This window comes from Gasterosteus aculeatus, chromosome 17, assembly GCF_964276395.1.
Source record: "Gasterosteus aculeatus chromosome 17, fGasAcu3.hap1.1, whole genome shotgun sequence".
Classification (NCBI taxonomy): Eukaryota; Metazoa; Chordata; class Actinopteri; order Perciformes; family Gasterosteidae; genus Gasterosteus; species Gasterosteus aculeatus.
The window spans coordinates 315,873-329,940 of NC_135705.1; the positions used below are offsets into that span (position 1 = coordinate 315,873).

At 46.2% G+C, this 14,068-nt stretch overlaps 1 protein-coding gene across 1 annotated transcript in view; it reads right to left on the reverse strand.

Annotated features, from left to right (window-relative positions):
• Positions 1-13,256, reverse strand: part of chd6 (chromodomain helicase DNA binding protein 6) — a 46,699-nt gene extending 33,443 nt beyond the window's left edge. Inside the window, exons 1-6 of the mRNA XM_078092594.1 lie at positions 12,318-13,256; positions 5,202-5,251; positions 2,506-3,112; positions 1,969-2,080; positions 1,630-1,783; positions 301-450 (exon numbers count right to left, since the gene is read on the reverse strand). Of these exons, the coding sequence (XP_077948720.1) occupies positions 301-450; positions 1,630-1,783; positions 1,969-2,080; positions 2,506-3,112; positions 5,202-5,231 (1,053 nt within the window). The 5' untranslated portion in view covers positions 5,232-5,251; positions 12,318-13,256. The remainder of the gene's footprint in view (positions 1-300; positions 451-1,629; positions 1,784-1,968; positions 2,081-2,505; positions 3,113-5,201; positions 5,252-12,317) is intronic.
• Between the last annotated feature and the right edge of the window lie 812 nt (positions 13,257-14,068).

Sequence of the window (14,068 nt, forward strand, 5' to 3'; positions counted from 1 at the left end):
CCTTCTCCTTTGCTGCAGAATGCAACGTTGATGACGATGTCAGAGAGGAACAGTCCGATTGCCATGGAGACCAAGGCTCGGTCATGGTCCACTTCTACTCTCTCTTCACTCATGAAATATAAATGAAGGAAGCTGCCTTGCATGTCCTTCTAACAGAAGTTAACATTGGAGTGAAACTAAGGTAACGTTATGAGCTATGATTTGTCTCTCCACACAACGAGGCAGTGTGGGGACCTGAGAAGATCTCCTGAGGGTCAGTGAGGGACACCTTGTGGTGCTTCGATGTTTGGAGGTCCTCACCTCGCTTTGCCAGGCCAGGGCCGTGGCGTTCAGAGCAGAGATGCGACCGGCTCCAAGGACGCCAATGGTCTCTCCGTCGTCGTCCACCACCTTGAAGTCCAGGTCCTCGTTGTATTTCCTCCTCTTGACCTGACGCCCTGAACGGCGCTTCTACAAGGACAGAGGAAGAGGGACGGAGGGAGGGCGTGAGAGGAGGACATAGAGACAGCTTTGCTTTCCATTTATTAGTTAATGGCGGTTAAAATACTTAAAGCAAAAAACTGTTGGCTATAGGTTTACATAAAACAAAAAATATTGAAGGTATCCAATTTGGAAGAAAAAAACCACTCACTTGTGTGCAAGTGAGTGTTGTTGACCGGATACCCTCGTCCTTTACTCAGTACTGAATAATCCTTGGTGCTTCAGCGTCTGCCTCTTGTTAATGTGCCGTTAACCCGTCCCTGATACAGCAGGACGCGGCGCTCCAGATGTGTGGACATGCTCCATGTCGGGCTTTCGCTGTTGGCGATGCCGACATACCGGAATGGTTTCATCTACTGCCCCCCCCCCCCCCCCCCCCTACAACTTAAGTTCCTTCATTTAAATACTCCTGACCCGCTTTGTTCACCTGAACATGCTGCTTTCTATTGATTAAAGAACCCTGAGGGGGGAACGGATCGACCCGTGTTTCCCCGTGTGACACGCGTGTTTCCATGTTTTCGTGTTTGCATGTTTGTGTTATAACAAGCTTGCTAACATCGCTAACGAGACGACTTGCTAGCGGCTAAACTTAGCAAAACCTGTTGAAATTTGCTTACTTTGTTTATGACAAACAAGCAAGTCAACAATTTTCCAAACGCAGTCAAACACCAAGCGAGTGCAACACAAGACAAAGCAGACGTCCTCTTATACCCGGACAGACCCACACAATGCGCCCGGGTAAAAGAGGACGTGTGGTCAGCCGAGCTAAGCTAGGCTAAGCTACTCGTGTTGGGCTGTGTGTGGGTGAGTTCACGTTTATAATCACATTTGCTAACCTGTCGTTCTTTGAACTCTCTTAAAAGTTGGTGGTGTCTGTCTGAAAGGCGCGTAGCCATATCTGAAGTGTTCCCTTCCTTTGCCTGGCGGATTAGAAGCAGGTTTTACAGACGCGTGTGTGTGTCCATCGCATGAGGTCACGTGTGAGTGCAGCAGCCTGACAGGGAGCGAACAGTGAGGCCGCTCTGATTGATGAAGTACTGCTACAAAAAATAGTCAAAATCGCATCGTTTTCAGCGGCGGTACCTTTCTAGTACCGGTACACCATGAACATTAGTGCATATGCGAGTCTATATGTGTGTGTATGCTCACCGTGTTATCCAGGGGATCCTGGCTGTCCTCCCCGCCCATGTTAAGGGCTGATGTTGAGGTAGTGTCATCGCTGTCCCCCCCTTGGTGGACCGTCTGCTCCTGGTTTCTCCTCTTCCCCTTCTTCTTCTTCTCCAGCGGCGCTGCACCAGGATCTCTGCAAGGAGAACACACACACACACACACACACACACACACACACACACACACACACACACACACACACACACACACACACACACACACACACACACACACACACACACACACACACACACAGGGGCTGTCAGTAGATATTAGATACACAGATGTATAAATAGCCCTTGCCCCAGGATGTCCTACCTGGGTTTGCGGCCCCTCTGTCTCGGTGCTGGGGGGCAGGGGGTCTTGCTGTTGGTCTGTCTGGGGTTCTTGCCATGTCTCTTAGGGAGGACAACAGGAGCAGGAGGAGGTGCTGAAGGACAAAGCAGGACGTGTTGGTTTGATTCGCACCGCAGGGACCTTATGGGGATTCATCCCATAATACTTCTGATCATAATACTGATCCACAAAAAGGATAATGTTGCTGCTCAAGCTAACAAGGGGCTAAAGCTGACTAGCTAAAGGGACCCAAAGACATGTGATTGACATGTGACAGGCCCCCACATCAGGAAAATGTCACCTTATGAAAAGACAAGTGTTATGAAGAAATAGAGAAAGAAATCCATACAGGTCAATAAGAGCGCCGACCCCCCCGCGGGGTGGGGCCTCCCTGCTGCCCTTCTTTTGCTCTCAATTAGAATATTGGTAAACGAAGCTGATTAAAACCGTTGTCTGAGATTTGTGTGGAAACAGGAAGTGATGTCAGACCCTAACCGCAGTGACATCATCACATCATACCTTGGGGGGGTGGGACAGGAGGTAGGACTTTGATCTTGGGCTTCCTTCCTCTCTTGCCGGGAACCTTGACAGGAGCCGGAGTCGAAGCGATCGCCACCTTCTTCAGCTCCTTACTGGCCTCCTTCCCTCTGCTCTTACGCTCCCTCTGCTCCTTTCCTTCCTTGGGCTCCTTGCTCCTCCTCAGCATGACGGCCGTGGCCGCCTTCTCTTCCTTTCGTTTCTTTGGTTTGCTGCTCTCCCTGTCCTCCACTTCTCCTACGTCTTTCTCGCGCTCTCTCTTGTCCTTTTTCTTATGTTTCTTCTTTACCCTGCCCCCCCCTACTCCTCCTCCTCCATCGTCCTCCTCGCTCAGGGAGGAAGGCGGTCGCGGGGCTCCTCCGGAATGCTTCGTGCCGTGGGCCCCGGACGCCGCGCAGTGATTGGACACCGCTGTGCCGCTCACTGGGGTGAGGAGGCGGAGCCTGTCCTTGGAGCCCACGACCAGGTGCCCTCGAAGGATTGTGGGAACTGTTTGTGCGTTACTCTTTTGGTCGAAGGCAGAGGAGGAGGCTGCAGTCGAGGAAGAGGAGGCCGAAGGCGGCGTGTGCTTCAGGACACCAGTCAACATCTGGAAGACAAAGATCTGTTTGTTCATCTGTATTCTCTAAAAGTCACCCATCAACGGGCACTTCCTGTACACATGTTTCACAATAAAAGCCCTCCCTTTGCTGAGGAACCAGCAGCAGGGTGAACATTATGACCCAGGTATTAGAATAAGAATCTTCACGTGCAACATGTGTAATATTTTCTGCTTTTGACAAATGGAATGTAACCAGTGATAATTGTTGAACACTATGTGTGGTTCTGTCTGAGTGGTACTGGGGCCGCCGTGGCCCACACGAGGCCGGTCTATGAAGCACTTTAGCCAAATGCTGATTAAAGATAGAAATGTGTGACATACAATTTAGCCAATCAGAGCGCCAACGACATTTCATTACATCACAGGTCATTTAGCTGACGCTTTTATCCAAAGCCACTTACACTACATTTTCAACACATGGCCCAGGGAGCAATTAGGGGTCAGGTGTCTTGCTCAGGGACACTTCGACATGGGACATGGAGCAGCCGGGCTTGAACCGGCACCCTCTCTACTCCACACGCCACCGTCGACCGTCAGGGCCAAGTTAGATTGGCCTTGAACTTGTGTGCGTCGCCACCACAGCCGCCATTTTAACAACATGACAATGGCGAGCGCGAGCAACCGCAACTCCATCAAATCTCTCCTCCAAGAGCCTTTGGAGAGGAGAACGGGTCGACCAGGAAGGTTTGGATGCGCTCATGCTAACACCATGGTCAGCTTTCCATGCTCACATTTTAAACATCAGGGACAGATCCAGCAGGGACTGTCTCAGGAGTGAGGGACACAGAGCACCTGTCTGATAGAATAAGAAAACATGAGAACACCAGGGCACTCATGGATATCTCCATCCAGTCATATTAGGTCAAGTGAACATCGTCCCCCAGCTAGACGAAACAAGACTGCTTTGAGGAAACAAGCGGCATTTTAACCAACATAATCGACAGTGTGGAACGTTTTGAGTTGGCTTTGGCAGAAGGAAAGAGCACGGAGATATATATATATATTAAAAGAGTTTATTATGGATTCTTTGTGATGCACTATTACACTACTATACATGTTGGTGTCTACACGCACACGCTCCTTGTGTGTGCGCGCGTTACATGTGTTTCCAGAATCATGTCAATGAATCACAGTCACGCACAGGCAGCGCATCGGCCTGTGAGCCAGTGTGGGGGGTCACAGCCGTAACCATGGAAACTGGCTCTCGCACAAGGCTGCAGGGAGGCGGGCATGTGATCACCATGGTAACCTTTACATTGCCACTGGATCCCAAATGTATCTCTGCCTGTCTGTCTGTCTGTCTGTCTTTTTACTCATCAACAGAAATCCTAAAGGTGGTGGGAGAGCCAAACAGAAGGACACAAGGACATTTTAAGTGTGTTCTTTTTCATGAAAAAGTCAATTAGACATGAAATCACTCATTTTGTGACTATCTTCTGTCCTTTTACTAGACATGATGAATAACCATGAGTCACTACTTGTCCCTCTGAGGTGTGTCAGGGCACATGGACCCGAGCTGAGGACACATGAACCGTGCTGAGGACACATGGACCCGTGCAGAGGACACATGGACCCGTGCAGAGGACACATGGACCCGTGCAGAGGACACATGGACCCGTGCGGAGGACACATGGACCCGTGCAGAGGACACATGGACCCGTGCAGAGGACACATGGACCCGTGCGGAGGACACATGGACCGAGCTGAGGACACATGGACCCGTGCGGAGGACACATGGACCCGTGCGGAGGACACATGGACCCGTGCTGAGGACACATGGACCCGTGCGGAGGACACATGGACCCGTGCTGAGGACACATGGACCCGTGCGGAGGACACATGGACCCGTGCTGAGGACACATGGACCCGTGCGGAGGATGGATGGCTCTAGTGAACTGTGACACAACAGGAAGTGATGCCATTTTTAAAGAAGAGGGGTTAACTGAACTGGTTTAACTGAACATACGAGAAATCGAGCTTGGTTCAGTTTCATTTAGTACCAATAAGGTTTTTATAAACAACCTTCTTTGGTGTGTGTGTGTGTGTGTGTGTGTGTGTGTGTGCGTGTGCCACTGACCTGCTGCTTGTCCTTATTGTGTATTTTCATCTTCTATCCCGTCACTTCATCTGTGAACACAAAGGTCCCTCATATCAGTGAAGACGACTTAACCAGGTGCAGTTCAGACACTGAAACGCCTTCATGTCACTCAAGCACGCTGAAAATGACGAGAAACACGTGAAGAATAAAAGAATATATTTCACGGCCGCTAATATGTTGTGTTCCAGGTAAAGTTAAGATGAAGAGGAGGGAGACAGAAGGGGGAGGAAGAAGCTCCCTGGGCCCTTTGAAGTGACCTCACACAACGAGGTCAAAGGTGTTTCTAAATCAGCGGTTTTCACCAGAGAGGAAAACAAGTTCTGGACGTTTGTTCTTCCCCGCTTGAAAAATGCATTTTTGATACAAAATACCCCTCAATACTGGTGCCAGAAAATATAGGAAATACTATTTTGGGGATTTTCCGTTTTCTCACAATTTGGTATAGCAGAGCCTTCAGTTTTGGCAATACAATGTACCCAAAGAGGAACGACAGTCACAGAATACCAGTGTAACTAAGCAAAGGTTTTAAAAGAAAACAACGTGTGCATGTACATCTATTTTTATTAATGGGACCGACAGGCCAACTTTGGCTTTTTATCAAATGAAATTATTCATCACATGTGAATAGTCTCACACATCAGGCATATGTATACTATAGAGGCAAATATGGAATTAAAACCAGTTGTACACAGGCAAATAACCTCAATCCCAGCCACGTGTGCTTGTTGATGGCCCTTCACATCATCTTGCTGAGACATTTGTCCACCTGGCCAACAGTAGAATGTATGGAATAAAACAACTAAGAATACTTTGATAATCTAATTTGTTTCTAGTGGCATGGCCTGGCTAGATGTGGACTAGATTATCTGCTAGTCATAAGGTTACCATGAAGATACAAGCTCACAGTCTCCATAACGCTCCAGTCATAAGGTTATCATGAAGATACAAGCTCACCATCTCCATAACGCTCCAGTCATAAGGTTATCATGAAGATACAAGCTCACCGTCTCCATAACGCTCCAGTCATAAGGTTATCATGAAGATACAAGCTCACCGTCTCCATAACGCTCCAGTCATAAGGTTATCATGAAGATACAAGCTCACCGTCTCCATAACGCTCCAGTCATAAGGTTATCATGAAGATACAAGCTCACCGTCTCCATAACGCTCCAGTCATAAGGTTATCATGAAGATACAAGCTCACCATCTCCATAACGCTCCAGTCATAAGGTTATCATGAAGATACAAGCTCACCGTCTCCATAACGCTCCAGTCATAAGGTTATCATGAAGATACAAGCTCACCATCTCCATAACGCTCCAGTCATAAGGTTATCATGAAGATACAAGCTCACCATCTCCCTCTGCAAAGCACCAGCCCACCATTTGGCTTGAACTGATTTCCGTTTGTATTTTGGTTGTCCACATGGATGTGTCCACCATCTCTCCTGCACTGCTCAGCAGTTGGTACCGAGTGTGTAATGATACTAACACAATAATACACACACAAATTACATTGTGACTCTGCTGCTACACAGGAAATACAAGAAAATAAAACTAAAAATGTTCATCTAACGTCACCCTGCAGCTCACGGTCTGCAGAGGACCACCGCTGTGTCCCTAAAGGACAGTGGTTTGACATCGTTGGCACTTCAAACACGTTAGATGATGGCGCGTTGAGAGCAAAGTGCACGAGGACGACAGTCGTAGGTCAACGTGTTCCACCTCCAACACGATCACGAGTGAACTTTTGTGTTTAAAATAACATTAACGATTAAACAACTGTGTCTTAAATACACGCGTTAGAAGGAAAACAAACTTTCAATCACAATTAATCGCAACCAATGAATTTCAAAATGTGCGATTAATTCGGTTTTTTTTATGTATTAACAGCCCTAATTAAAGTCATCATCTGCTATACGATCCTCATCATACAATAGACCAGATTTATCAGGATGTTCGTCAAACGTCAGATGACTCACGATAAACATTGATGTCACTGTGCTGATGTGTCACACAGATGTGACACGTTGGATTTCAGATGAACTTAAAGCATCAGGAAATTTACTGTTTACTTTTATAAAAAAATGATCTGTCCATGACTTAATTTATCAGCTAATCATATTTAAACTAATCATATAGAGAAGCTTCGACATTGAAGACCACCAGGAGAGCTGCGTGTGGTACATTTAGTAAACACATATATTTATATTAATGTGTCTGTGTGTGGAGGTTGGTTTCTACATTCAGTCTGGGAGATTTTTATATGGACTTAATGAAAAGAAATCAGAGAATAGAAACTAAGAGGATTCCCTATCTCTCCCCCCAGAGCCAGGGCTCTACAGAGCTACAAATGGGTGTGTGCGAACTTAATTATAGTTTGGACAGACGTTTAACAGCGCGATGAAGTGAAGCATATCATTGATTTCACACGGAAAGCAAGTGACGGGGTCCCCGGAGGGCCGCTTCACTTCTGGGCCGGGCAAGAATTTTATTTTTTGACATTTGTCACGTTAGTCCATCTTCTCTTAAAGTAGGCTACACATGTTCCACATACTGCATGGGTTCTACCATGCAAGGAAGTTCTCCCCTGCCAAATAGAGTTGGTTGGGTCCATAGCCCGTCTTTTCCAAAATGTTTTCTCAGCTAGGCTACCGGTAGCCGGGCCGGTCCTACAGAACGATACTGGTCAGCGAGGATGGACGGGAGGAAGAGCCCAGGAGGGGCTGAAAAAGCATTGGAGGAGGATGCTGCCAAATGTGCCGAGCGTACCGATGTATTTTCAAGATGACCAACACAAGTTGCTAATGATTAGCAACATAACTATTCGGCTAACGTTGTAGCGTTGGAATTCCCGGCTGAAAAGTGGCCCCACTCCGCCCGCGGCCAGAGCCTTATGAAAAAGTGTGGAAGAGTTGCAACTCTCGTTTCCTGCGGCTCTGCAATGGGCCCATCACTGAAATAGTGTCGGAATGAGCAGGAACTGCTGGATTTTAAGTGAAGTTTACATTGCACATATCAAAATGAAGAACATCACATTTTATTTTAAGCAAAAAGGAGATGAAGAGAAAGAGGAATCAGGTGAGGCGGGTTTTGAAGATTCAGCTAACGTGAAAGAGGTTTCTTCACAAGATGCAGAGCCACCAGGAGCTGAGAAGAACCTTAGCGAACCGGCTACGGTGACTCCAACTGCCACGACTGGAGCCGGCAGAGGGAGAACATACAGGCTTATGAAAGCATATAAAAGCAGCCGGACAACAGAAATCCTTTCCATATAGGCGCAGTATATGCAGAACATTTGTATATTAAACGAATATATTCTCATATTTAGGAGCACATGTACCCTTTGGAGGTAGAGCTGCAGCATTGTGGCCAGAATCATAATCACCATTATTTTGATCAATATTGAGACCACGATTACCAGTCTGATTCAGTACAAATCTCTGAATCAGACTGGTCTTTATCACGGTGCATCTCATAGAAGGAAAATATTAATGAAATAGTATCAACGCTTTTTGACCCCAAATTCAATCAACACAGCACTTTTTCAGCTAATGTACACGATATATAACAAGACTAACAAATTGTAGCACTTAAATTGTACTTATGTCTCTTATCTATAGCAAGTTGTAAATCGGCTTATTAAATGAAATTGGACTTTCTTGCTTCTTGCTCTTCTGAGTTTGTGTTCTTATGGTAGAAATGAACTTATTGTAAGTGGCTGTGGATAAAAGCGTCAGCTAAATGACATGTAATGGAATGAAATGATAAAAAACGTATACGGTTCTTATTCACTTGACGAAAAACAAAAATACATTTGTTCCCAAAATAAAGAGCTAACTAGAAATATGATTTATTTACATAGCATTTATTTGACAACTGTCCTTGGCTCAATGAAATACGACTGCATCAGTTATTTCAGTGTCTTTGGGAGGTGCATCGATACACTGGTCTGGTTTTCTGGGTCGACGTCATTGGATCAAGTTTTGATCATTTTGAAAAACAGGTGTTAACCTGGAAGTTTAAGTTTTGGTCTTGAACACTGAAAAAAATGTATTCAAGATAAAAATAAGGAGAAAAAAGTAAATTTAGTAAAAAAGTAAGAAAGTAATTTTCTTCGCTTGCATATATTTTTAGATACTTGCTGCATTAGATTTTTTGGTTTTTATTTGATTTGAACCGTTCAGATTCAAATCTTACATTCTACAAATCTTGCAAGTTTCTTTTCTTTTTTCACTTTCGTATGTTCTTTCTTCACATTCAGACTTCTGACCAATCAACTGAGAGGGGCGTGGCATCACGCCAGTGACAAAGTTCTGTTTAGCGAGCGGTTTTGGATCCTAGTTGCCACACATCACAGAATACGCAATCAACTATCTCAGATTGTACCATTCAACAACCACACATGAATCTCTAGTTTCCCACTTCCACATAAGACTGTGAATGCAGCATAGCATCCGCGCAATGGCGGGGAAGTTGGCTGAATATTCCGTTTCGGACCTCCCGGTTCAATAGCTCGTCAGGGAAACACAAACGACACCACTCTGTAACCATGGTGATGGCGCTTTGCAGATGGTCCCTGCGCACTCGTCTTACAGGCGACCGCACTTTGAGACCAGTGTGATTCGTCCAGCTCCGTATTGGTGAAATGATGGTTAATTTGACATCACTACGGTTACAGAAGTGTCGTTTGTGTCTTAGCAACGCTTGGCTGATGAGCTATTGAACCAGGAAGTCCAAATCCGTTCTTAGCCTTATTTGTTTAGGAGTCACTCATGATGCCACGCCCCTCACTTGATGCCACGCCCCCTACACCACATCCAGGTCAAAAGTGTCATTGTAAAAAAAAAAGAAAATCAAAAAGTGAAAAAATATTTAGTGAAGAATGAAAAAAAATATTATATTCAAAAGAAATATAACTGAGTGAAAACTACATTCAACACGAAAACATTTTTCGTCCTCTGGTTTTTATTTTGAATACATTGTTGTATTTTTCAACCAAAAAGAAGAAGAAAATAAATTAAACTCCCAGGTTCACATTTGTTTTTCACATGATCAAAACTTTTGGCCTGGATTTGGCTCCATATGGTTTGTGGTGATTCTTCAGCTGGTTGAACAAGTTGGTTGTGTTGCTATGCGGCGCAGACACAACTCCAAGGAACGTGCACATGCTCTGTTCTTGGTTACATCACTAAAACTTCCAGACCGCGGATGACGATCCTTTGGGGGAGCAGCTCGTCGCCTTCTGCTGCTGACATTTGATGTAGCGGTCACAGCGTGTAGTCGGCTCTGTGGTCCCCTTTCGGGCTCTACTCTTCTACTAACAGCAGAGTCCACTGCAGACAACGTTCTCTTCCCACCTCCTCCTCCTAGTGGGAGGATGAGGAATGGCTTGATTGGTGTAGCAGAGCACGCATCTTAAACGTCAATGTCGCTGACGATCAATTAAATCGTGGCTGACGGTTCCGAATGAATGTTCACGTCATCTTCATAAATGACTATATCTAAGTAAAAGGACAACATCCAGTATTTTTGATGGTCTACGGACGATGAAAACAATAACATGAAAGACATGCATCTGTCAATATTGATCATCAATAATTTGAATCGTTCATATCTGTGGCAAAAAAAACATGATCAGAGATCGTTAAGTTACATTTGCTCCTTTTTTCTTTGGTGCTGATCATTGATGTGATCAGTAATCTGATCTGAGATCAACGAGTTGAACTGCGGAGTTGAACGGCTGAACCGGTGTTACATTTATTTATTTATGGTGACATTTCCTGCTACTGTCACTATTATTAATAGTAGGGTGATTACTTTTAATGGCACCACTACCTCCTGTTATTGTTGTTATCCGACCACTGCTGCTATTATTAGTAGTCATTTGCAATCATTACTACTCTCAGTATTTGAATCATTTACGTTGTTCATTCTGTACACGCAGGGGGGTATTATTTATTATTATTGAAGTTTTTTGGGGGGAGTTTTTCTTGTTACAACATGAGGGTCAAAGGTCAGAGTATATTACATGTGTACTGACTGTAAAGCCCTCTGAGGATAATTTGTTATTTTGGGCTACATAGGGGGGGCAAGAGGACAAGAACACCAGAGAAGAAAAGGACCAGAAGACAAGAGGAGTCAAGAAGAGGAGAAGACAAGGAGGCAAAAAAAGACAAGAGGTTAAGGAGGAAAAGTGGGCAGGGACACAAGAGGGCAAGATGAAGAGAGGACCAGAGAAATAAACATCAGAAGACAAGAGGACAATGAGAAGAGAGGACAAGGAGAGGAAACCACATGAGGGCCAAGTCAAGAGGACTAGACGACCCGAAAACAAGACAAGGAGGAGGAAAGAGATGGACACCAAGAACACCAGAAGACATGGGACAGAATAGACATGGATACTGCATTCTGCCTGAGTAATGTTCAACAACCTGCCCGAAGCAAAGCTCGAGTCTGTGAGGCCACCGGGCCGCCTGCGGACGAACAACTGCCTCAGGAACCTACAGGGGAATCGAACCAGCAACCTTGAAAACTCAAGACCCAAACTTCAGTCTGAAAACGTTTCCTATTCAGCCTGCATTAGGGTTCGTGCTAGCGCGCTACCTTTTGTCTGCTGGCTGTCACACCTGGCCAGGTGAGCGCGTGCACACCACCGCTCCATGACTCACAGCGATCTCACACACTCGCACACACACACACACACACACTAGCTAACCGGCTAGCTTACACATCAGTGTGATTTGAGGCTATACGATTGATGCTAATGGACGCAGCGGCTAACGCGCAGCTAGCTCCCAGCTAACGTAAAGCTAACAAACCGCTAGCACGCAGCTAGCTCGGGTGGACGGGAGGTGGCGGGCGGCTGGCACAGAGAAAGAGAAGTTCCCATACGAGACGAACACAAAAGTGCCCCGGCCGAGAGAAGGAGACACCGTGTCCTCTTCCACGTTAGCATCGATGCTATGTAGCGAGCTAGCATCCTCCGCTAGCCGTGTAATGTTGTAAATACGTTATATGTGCCGTCTCCTCTGCACATGTGGACAGCCTCCAGACTACAGTCTCTACCGACAAACACCCCCGGTGAACCGCTCACCTGCTCCGGACACTGGACCCTCTCACCGGCGACACATCACCCCGGTGCGCACGGAAAATAGAACGAAAACCACTGGCGCTTTTTATTTCCAAGGACACAAAATCGCCATGACAGTTTAGAAAAATGCATAAAAAATTAGCGGTGAGGGGAGGGAGGGGAGAGAGAGAGAGAGATGGGGAGGGGAGAGAGAGGGATGTGGAGGGAGGGAGGGAGAAGGGAAGGAAAGTGGAGGGAGGGCACAAGGAGGAGTGCAACTCGGAGCTATTTAATCCACTTTTGAAGCAAACAGTCGTTTATTGAGCCTGGACGCGCGCGACCCGCTTCCATAAGTTAAAATGGCCACTGCGGCGCAACACAAACCGCTTCTTCTCTTATTTTGGTCGAAGTTTTCTCGCAGCTGCAGCCAAAGCTCACGTGCTTCCATTGGCTGCAGGCGCGCGCAGCTGGCGCCTCGTGCACGTTTCCATTGGCCCCTCAGCTGTCATTTAAGCGGAGCCCCCCATTGAACGTGGTCCCGGGGTTTGTCTGAGAGCGATTCCAGGCAGCGACCATTATGTACCGTACGCGCTGTCCTCCCTCCCCGGTGACGCGCACGCACACCGCTTTTTGTTTGTTGTGTACGTGCTCGTGTTGTTGCTCAGACCTGCAGGTGATCCTCATCCTGCACCGCTGGACCCTTCTGTGAAGGTTCTGTGGAGACAAAGGAGGGCTGTTCTCCTCTGCTAGGACAGCCAGCCTCACCTGGTGGAGACATCACACCTCTCTGCACTAAGACAACTGACCACATGTGCAGACTGCGAGAAGGAGGACCAGTGAGACCAGTTGGTACCCAACCTGAGTGGGAGACTACTGGTAGACAGACAGGTACACAAGAAGACTGCGAGACAGACAGGTTGACAAGAAGACTAAACAGGCAGACAGACTGGTAGACAGACAGGTTGACAAGAAGACTAAACAGGCAGACAGACTGGTAGACAGACAGGTACACAAGAAGACTAAACAGGCAGACAGACTGGTAGACAGACAGGTACACAAGAAGACTAAACAGGCAGACAGACTGGTAGACAGACAGGTTGACAAGAAGACTAAACAGGCAGACAGACTGGTAGACAGACAGGTACACAAGAAGACTAAACAGGCAGACAGACTGGTAGACAGACAGGTACACAAGAAGACTAAACAGGCAGACAGACTGGTAGACAGACAGGTACACAAGAAGACTAAACAGGCAGACAGACTGGTAGACAGACAGGTACACAAGAAGACTAAACAGGCAGACAGACTGGTAGACAGACAGGTGAACAAGAAGGCTGGTAAGAAGGTAGATGTTGGGAAAGCTTTAAATAATGTTTACACCTCAATATTACACAAAGTGTCTCTGAGAGACACTTTGTCTCTCAGAGACACTTTGTGTTCTGGTTCCACTGATATTCAAGATGTTTGTGAGTCAATGTCCAGATAATCTAGTGGTGCATGAGGTGGAGAAGATGCTGGTCCATCTCCACGGTGGATTACTGGTGGGTCTATTTTCCAGCTATATATTACTGTACCAGAGAAACATTCCTTCTTTTAGAGTATCATATGTTGTCCATTCTGTCTCCTACTTCAAGTGTCATTTAATAAATGTCCTGTTTACACTGGTGTCAAGTAACCTTTTTTTAACAGTAGAAGAATGCAGGTAGGTATCAATGCTAATGACACCAATAGCTGGTTCTAGAGGTATGATGTCATAAAGATGTTCAAAATAAAGC